This window comes from Camellia sinensis, chromosome 1 (genome assembly GCF_055761805.1).
Source record: "Camellia sinensis isolate YWXY chromosome 1, ASM5576180v1, whole genome shotgun sequence".
Classification (NCBI taxonomy): Eukaryota; Viridiplantae; Streptophyta; class Magnoliopsida; order Ericales; family Theaceae; genus Camellia; species Camellia sinensis.
The window spans coordinates 230,713,910-230,722,483 of record NC_138961.1 but is presented as its reverse complement, the minus strand read 5'-3'; the positions used below and the strand labels follow the sequence as shown (position 1 = coordinate 230,722,483).

Genomic DNA, 8,574 nt, shown 5'->3' with positions numbered 1-8,574 from the left:
AATTTTGATTCTCTAAAATGAATTATATATTTTGGTAATAAAAAAAATGAAAGGCTGAAGATTCTCCAACTTCTGTTTAAAGGCATTGTCATTGCCATTGTCATTGCCATGAAACTAATAGACCCCTTTACTTGTAATGAGGTCATTACAACTGTGCTGACAATGCTGTTTTGATCACCAATGTTAGAAGGAGAGAAGTACCAACAGAAAACATAAGACTCGACCCAAAAAATATTATATAGCACGCATTAAGAAAAACAAATTGATAGTTTAAAAACAACCAATTACAGGTCCAGGACCGCACCAGATTTAAAAAAAAAAAAAAAAAAATTCCAACTGACAATTGAATATAAATTTAGCAGCACCAAACAATACTGCTAACAACTGACTCATAAAGCGATGATATCATCGCGATTATTGCACTTAGATACTCTTTAAAAGAGACAAATTAAGAGACATACAAGCAAACATGGAACAAAAAACCAAATTATCTTGCCCAGAGTATTATAATCCTTCTCTACTTACTTCTTCTCGTCTTCGTCACTCTCACTCCAACAGCAATGCAGAATCGACCTAGGAGACCCACATCCACCGGCCTTCATGAAGTTGTGGTATACAACAGAACCTCCCTCCTTGCCGAGCACTTCAAAGCTCCTTTCTCCACAGTAGTATCCCTGCACATCCAGACTCATATCGGAACTAAGTTTGTTAGCGACAGCATCAGAATGCAACGCGATAGAGAACTCGCTTGGCTGGAAGCAAGCCAACACCCTCTCCAGCAGGTGGGTCAAGTTCATCGACTTAAAATCATATCCCACTGCTTCAAAACTAGCGTAACTGAACCCATCTTCTGGTGTCACATGAATAGTAGAAATTGCACTCCCTTCAATGGCATTCATGGAGTAACCACAAGGATCGAATTCAAAGTCACATATATCAGAATCCGGAAGAATCATCCTAATACCAGAGAGATCAGTCATCGCAGCAGCAGAGCTTGCAGAAGTCTTGTAAAACACAGATGCCTTCTTCCTGTCCAAACCGGTCATGCACATTTCTAGGGTGTAAACAGGGCGCAAATGATTTGTCGATTCAGCAGAAGCAGAGTAAATGTGCCATTTCCGTGATTCATCATCACTACCCATCACGTAAGCCTTGCTTCCAGAACCAAGCTTGCCAAAATAGCCATCAAGGACAGCTACTTCTTCAGAGAAGTCGCGATGGGGAAATGGCTGAGCACCAGGAAATATAAAGCTTCCGCGGGTGTACCTCACGGATCTCACAGAAAGAGATAGCATTTCAGCAAACTTGAGGATGGGTGGAATTGAGAGAAGCAATTTGGTAGTCCCACAAGTTTTGATGATAATTTTGTACGAGTACACAAAGAGGCTTGATTCAGAAAGAACATAAGAATCGACATCATCATTTGCCAATGAACTGACAATGGTGCATTCAGCTGGGTTTAAAATTTCATCCAATTGGGATTTGGATAGAGAGCGGAGGCCATTGCTTCTAGGGTCAGCAAAGATACTAGACTCAAAGAACGATATCTCGAGTCTCTTTTCATATCCTTCAAATCCAATAGGTGAAACTGGCAAAGCCATCTTGCTTTAAGGGGAAAAAAATGTTGTTGGCTGTTGTAAAGTGAGGTAAGTAGAAGACGAGACAAGGAGAAAAGAAATAAAAACAAGAGCAAAATATTGAAGTTATTGTCCACTGTTGGTGCTTATATCAAGTTTAGAAAATCTCAGGAAGGCTTCCGAGCGCACTGCAAAACAAGATCACATATTAGAATTTTACACAATAGGATTCAAGAACTATTTTGCATCAGCTATAGTCGAACTCACGTTGGAGTAAGCAGCAGATCTGAATTTCTTGATTCCACCGTGGGGTCGAAGGTCTTCAATGCTGTAACCTAGAGGAGCTTCATAAAATAAGGATTTACTACTGCTAGACTTCTTCTTCCCACCTTTAGTCTCCATTAGAACATCCAGTCCTCCTGCACAAGACATCAAAAAGAAAAATCAGGACCAAAACTTCAAAGTGTCAATGCACTCAAAATACTCATCAACAATAAGACAGCAAATAACCTAAATAATGAAATTAAAGGAATATGAAACAAATTTAATTAGTGCAAAGAAAGGTGCAAGGCAGGTTTTTGGGTTTATTATCACAGTAACATAACACATTAACCCTTCCATCAAAAGATGAAGAAAAACCAAACAGAACAAGGGGTCACTGAAAAAAGAAGATAAAAAAAAAAATGCATGATCTAAAGGTAAATGTGTAAGAAGAAACAACAACAACACACATTAACTATTCTTCTGCAATAGCAAGAAGTATTATAGAAATTTCATCAATTAATCTTGCATCACATACTATTTCGAAGAACAACCAATTAAACAAAACAAAAAAAGAACATGCACAATCAATCTTTTTCTGTTTTAAACAAAGATTTTTATTAAACCACCGCATATTCAAATCATCCAAAAGCAATTTGTTACCAAAAAATAAAATAAACTTGTTAAAAACAACGCAAGATCCAAGCCAAACTCCACACCTCAAAATTAAATGATAAACAAAAGTTGCACCCAATCTACAACAAATCTCCCAAAAACAAAAACATAAACATAAAACAAAAGAAAAACGCAAGAAAGTAACTTTCATAAACATATCTACATAACACTGAGCCATTGCTATATATATATATATAAACAAATAAATCAAATAACAAGAATATGCATACAGATTATAATTATGAAACTGAGAATCTAGGGATCTCAACATAAAAAGATGGTAGAAACGATCAAACTTACAGATATTTATGGTTACAAATCTAGCAACCTTCGAGCCTTCAATAAATCAATGAATCAACCCTACAAATCAAAACAACAACCATCATAAAAAACAAAAACAAACCCGGAAATCAAAACAACAAACAAGAACCGAGAAACCAAACATACAAGAATATATTGCTAATCGCGACAAAAGGAACAAACCGTAATTTCTTCTTTGCCTAATCCAAGCGAACCCTGGAGAGGGCAACAGAGAGAGAGAGAAAGAAAGAGGAGACAGATTGGAATTGGAAAATAGATTTCTGGTGTGGTGCGATTTTTGAAGGAAAGCGAAGAGGGGGTGGATTTAAAGGGATGGTGTACAAGGCATTGATGGTGAGGACTCTATATAGGGAAAGTAGAGCCCAGCGCCTTCCATGGATTGCCACATATTGTTTACATATTTACGGTGTTGCCCTCCCTTAGCTGTCTTGGACTTTTTCGAAATTTGCGAACAACTTTTTTGTGGCTCCGACTGCACCACGTGGCCTATGCTTGGTGAAGGTTTTTTTTAAATTAAAATTGACAATCAAAAATAAAATTTTCAAAAAATCAGTTTTTTTTTATATTATGTAAATTATTTTTGTCTAACAAATTATAAATAGTAATTGTATCAAATAATCTAATATAGACTCTTAAATTGAAATAAATTATAATCACCTTCAAAAGCGGTAACAAACTGTCCCTATATGCTCCATACCGTCGTTGAATGTCTCACATGAATGTGACATTCACATTTTTATAGACTTCACACCCATATAAACACATGTGATCGGTTTGTGTTTGTAGTGTAGTTTTTGAGATAAAAAATACGAAAACTTATTTGGTTTATCTTTTTTTAAAAATAATTTTGAAAAATTGTTTTGAAAAGATAATTTTAAAAAAAGTAATTGATTTAATGTACATGAGAAAGAGAGTGATTTTGAAAAGTAAATAACCAAACAAAATTTTGAAATTTTTTTTTGAAAAATTTGTTTAATTTAATTACTCTTAAAAATTTATTTGAAAAAAAAATATCTAAAATTTTTTCTAAAAAACAAACCAAACAAGACTTTAATATCTCTAACATTACCTTACATTGTTTTCTTTTGTTTTTTTTAATAATAAAGAGCCATCTACATTCACAAACATCCTCTCTGTCTCAAATGGTGTGGCCGATTGTGAGTCCGTAACATTTTTCATTCACAAATTCCTAAAAAAAATGCATAAAGACCCCCCTAAGAACAATGATAGAGACCATTAATTTTGGAGTTTTAAAAAGACCACTAATGACATAGCACTCAATAAATAAATAAAAAAAATACAACACCAAGGTCAAAACATCAAATCATTCCTGGTGGAGCCCACTGCCACATAATTAGTGATAGCACTAATTAGTGCTCTCACTCATTTTTCTTTAATTAATTTGTGACCATACAATTTTTTTTTTCCCCTCTCCCTTCTCCCTTTCTCTCACAAATGTGTGGGGGGTGTGGAAGTGCTGAGAGTCTATAACACAGCTGAATTCCCAGTTTGTGGATTAAATATTTTTAATACGGTAATAATATATCAATTAATATATTAATATATGTTATGAATTTATTTATTATATAAATTATAAATTTTTTAAAATTTTAAAATTATGTCATATCATCTATTAGTACATTAATTAATATGTCAATTAGTATATATAACATTATTCTTTCTAACAACGTGTTTACAAAATTATTTTCCAATAACAAATAAGTGATATTTTTAAAAAATAATTATAGATTCATAATAAATTTTATATATTTTGATAAATAAAGTTTTAAATTTTTTTGTGAAACAATAATTATATTTTAGAAAAATAACACTGATTTGTAAGGTTAAAAAAATAAAATTAATTGTAAGTAAATAAATAAAATGAAAAAAAAACTCAATAATTGAGATTTAAATTTTTTTAAATAAGTCGTATTTTTTTTATACTTTTTTATTTTTAATGTTTTTTTTTTCTTTTTACTTTTTCAGTTAGTTTTGTGTAGATGAATTCAAAAAATAATAATAATAAGTCCACTATTTTTTTTTTTGTTTATTTTTGCCTTTTTTAAACATTTTTTGAAAACAAAAAAACCAGTTCATCTCATTGAGTAAAATCTAAAAACTTTTATAAAAAATTCAATAAAAACGAAAATAAACCAACAAAGAATCACTCAAAAAAAATCAAATCTCAAAACACTCAAAATTATATTTGTGTGTGCACTAGTGCAGTAATTTTAATTAATTCAAATTAAATTTATGAAATTACGTAAAAACAATTCTATATAAATTATAACTTTGTTATTTTTGTAAAGTGATCGGCAATAAAAATAAATAAAAAATAAAAATTCATCTCTAGTCTTATATGATTTGATTAGCAAATTTAAATTTCCCATACGAGATTGTGTTGGAAATGGTAGAAAAATTTTGGGTAAAACCAGAATTTTTTCTCAAGTTTAGTCTATTTTTTAAGTGGGCCCCGAGCATCGATTTACTCGGGTCAAAGTGGTAACGCGTTCTATGCCGCGTTGTGATTCACGTGGTATATTTGGTTGCTCAAAACCATTACCGAGTGAATGGAAAATTGAAGCCAAAGTGTGCTCCATGGAAATGGAGTTATGGTGGAAATTCCTTAAGGTTGTAAATTGACTTGTCCCACATTGATTTGGTAGGAAGTTTTGAAAGGGTTTATAAGGCTTAGGGTGAGATACTTAGGGTGTGCCCCAAGGGGTACCCAAGTGTTTTAGAGGGAGAGGTTATGGGCAAAATGGGCTAGACCCATTGGACCCAAAAATCACCACACACGCGCCGCCGTCCGGCTGGGCTTGGGCGCGGGTGCGTGGTGTGTGGTTGGGTTGGGCTTCTAATCTTTTTGGGCCAAAAACATTTGAATTTAATTTTATTTTTTGGTAAAATAAAATTCATAATTCAAATTAAACTGATTTGGATTTTCTGTACATCCAAACAGGGCCCTTCCCGTTTTCAAACAGAATTAAACTGGTTTAGATTTATTGCTCATCCAAACAGAGCCCTTCCCGTTTTTTATCTGTTTGATTTATCAACCCAACAGATTCAAATCTGTTTAAATTTGAAACTAACAGCTTTCATACCTGTTCAATTCAAAACCAAGAGTCACCTTTACATCTATAAATAGACTAGCCTCCCATTTGGATTTCATTCCAATTTTCGTACTCCATCCTCTGCTAATTATATTCTTCATCTTGCTGCATTTTATTTCCGAAAGAAAGAGTGCAAACACTTAGTGTGTTCGTAAGGCAAACAATTTGTAGTGCTGCTATTGTTTGTGATAAGATCATTTCATCCTGGGAGATAGACGTCCAAATTCTGAAAGCACCGTGGAGAGGACGAATCTGTCTTAAGGACACAGTGTTAAACACTGGACTTGATCAGAAAAGTTATTCAAATAAATTAACCAAGTAAGTTGTTTAATTTTATTCTATTTTTTATTTGTTTATTTAATCAGATTTTATTTTTGTTTTTGTAACAAAATAAAATCTGTGGTTTTATTTATTTTTTTTTATTTCGAGTTTGATTTTTATAATCAAACAAATTCTCTCATTTTTTTTATTTCTTTGTATTCTTGTTGTTGTTTTGTACACAACAGAATTTAATCATTTTAAATACAGTGAAGATTGTCCAACAGATTGCTTATCAAATCCCATTGCACTTTCTAAAATTAACATGACATTTATGAATTTCACAGTCAAGAGAATCAACATTAAACTAGTTAAAATTTTGTAATATTCTAACTTAAATATTTCTTTTTCTATTTTGATTTTCTATCTTTTTAAATACATTCTTCAACAAATTCTCTGTTATTTTTCTATACTATTTAAATATTATTTTATTCATTTTAATTTAAAAATATTTTTTTATAAACTCAACCTAATTAATTCCAAAATATAAAAAGTAACATCTTCTTAGAGTAATGTTAGAAATCTCAAAAATTCTATCAAAATTTCTACCAAATATATCACATGGGGGTGGGACCCACATGGTCTCATATAGGTCTCACACTCAAGTGAGACATTTAATAGAAGTTTTGATAGAACTTTTGGGATCTCTAACATATTTTATATTTTTAATATTTAGCTAGAGTAAAATGATAGTTACATTTATTAAGTCAAAACCATCAAATTAAAGAGGAAATATCATTTTACACCCCAAACTATCACGCATTTTTCAATTTGACCCCCATACTTTGATTAATTTCAATTTAATACCTAAACTTTCAAAAAATTAATCAATTTAACCATTGCCGTCACATTCCATTTACAATTGGACGGAATGTGATGAGTTACCCCCCTAAACTATCTTTTGGAGAGAATATAAGAGTCTTTCCCGCCATATTCAACCTCTCCCTTTTGCTATTTAACACAGGCAAGTTCCCTAAAAAAAAAAAAAAAAACAGAGCATGATTTCGGTAGTGTTAGCACCATAAATCTGTAATTTTTATTATTATTTATTATTTATATAATTGCAGGACACGTGGTATCCTCTTATTCATTTGGAAGTTAAAAGAAGTTATAGAGATAATGGAGAATATGAAGGACAAAGTGGATGAGTGGAAGGACACATGGCAAGACAAGAATGAAGATGGAAGAAATGGGTAGTTACTAAGTAGTTATTGCTGTATTTTTTCTTCTATAAATAGCCATTAATGGCTACATTGTAAAGGATCCAGAACTTAAATCAAAGACAATTGATTTCAATATTTCTTGTCATTTTCCTTATCTTAGGAGTAGTTTAATATAGATTTATATTTCGAAGCATTTATTTTCAGTATTTCCATTTCGAAGCATTTCATGCAATTTCTTTTCGAAGCATAAGAGTAAAGGTAAGTAATTATTACTTTGATTGTTCACTCAATCGTCTTTCTCCGTCCCTCTTTCTTCTTTTACTTTTTCTTTTCTCTACACTTGGCAAATTTGAAGTCCTCTTCGTTGAGGCAAAAGAACCGTCAACACAATCGCTTGATAATTGGCTTGTATTTAATCTGTAAGGATTTTTCAATCCTTGTTGGCACGCTCGCATTTATGATATTTTCCTTCGTAGGAAAAATAAGCCAACAGGTAAGTGAGAGAGAATGAGGAATAGAAGGTCAAGAAATCATGGAAGATGGAGCTCAACTGAATGAAGATGGAGCTCAAGTGACATAAAAGACGTGAGATGCATCTACTGTGGAAAACGAAGGGTGATACAAACATCATGGACTGATACAAATCCTGGTAGGAGGTTCCTCAATTGTCCTAGTAATGGTTATAAGCAATTCACTTGAGTAGACCCACCTATGTGCTCACGGGTAGTACAAATCATCCTTGGGCTGTTGAAGAAGGGCAATAAGCTAGAAGCAAGATTACAGACAAGGAATCAAAGAGAGAGAAAGTTATAGATATGCTTGGCTGCCTCATGGTACATCATTTTATTAATGTGGTTTGTAATGTAGTGTAAGAAAGAATATAATGAAGGGACTATTATGAATGAATAAATGTAATGGGGGAAAATATTATGAATGAAACGTAATAAGGAAAGCATTTTGAATGAAAATTTCATATTTTATGTTAAGGTTGTACTTTGGAAAAAAATAGAGCATCACACCATTTGTTTGTCCCTTAAAAAACAATTTGTGTTTATCCTTACAAAAACAAAGCAGTATCATTTAATATATAAAAAAACAAAAAACAAAACAGTGTCGGCATTAAGTCAAAAAAATAATTGGTGGCCT

At 32.2% G+C, this 8,574-nt stretch overlaps 1 protein-coding gene across 1 annotated transcript; it reads right to left on the bottom strand.

The window, feature by feature from the left end:
* Window positions 1–314: 314 nt before the first annotated feature.
* Window positions 315–3,153, bottom strand: LOC114307836 (S-adenosylmethionine decarboxylase proenzyme). The gene is given in 5 exon segments (XM_028253262.2): window positions 315–1,602; window positions 1,749–1,765; window positions 1,845–1,996; window positions 2,814–2,873; window positions 2,961–3,153. Coding segments are annotated over 3 exon segments (1,320 nt in total). The 5' UTR covers window positions 1,980–1,996; window positions 2,814–2,873; window positions 2,961–3,153; the 3' UTR covers window positions 315–434.
* Window positions 3,154–8,574: the final 5,421 nt, after the last annotated feature.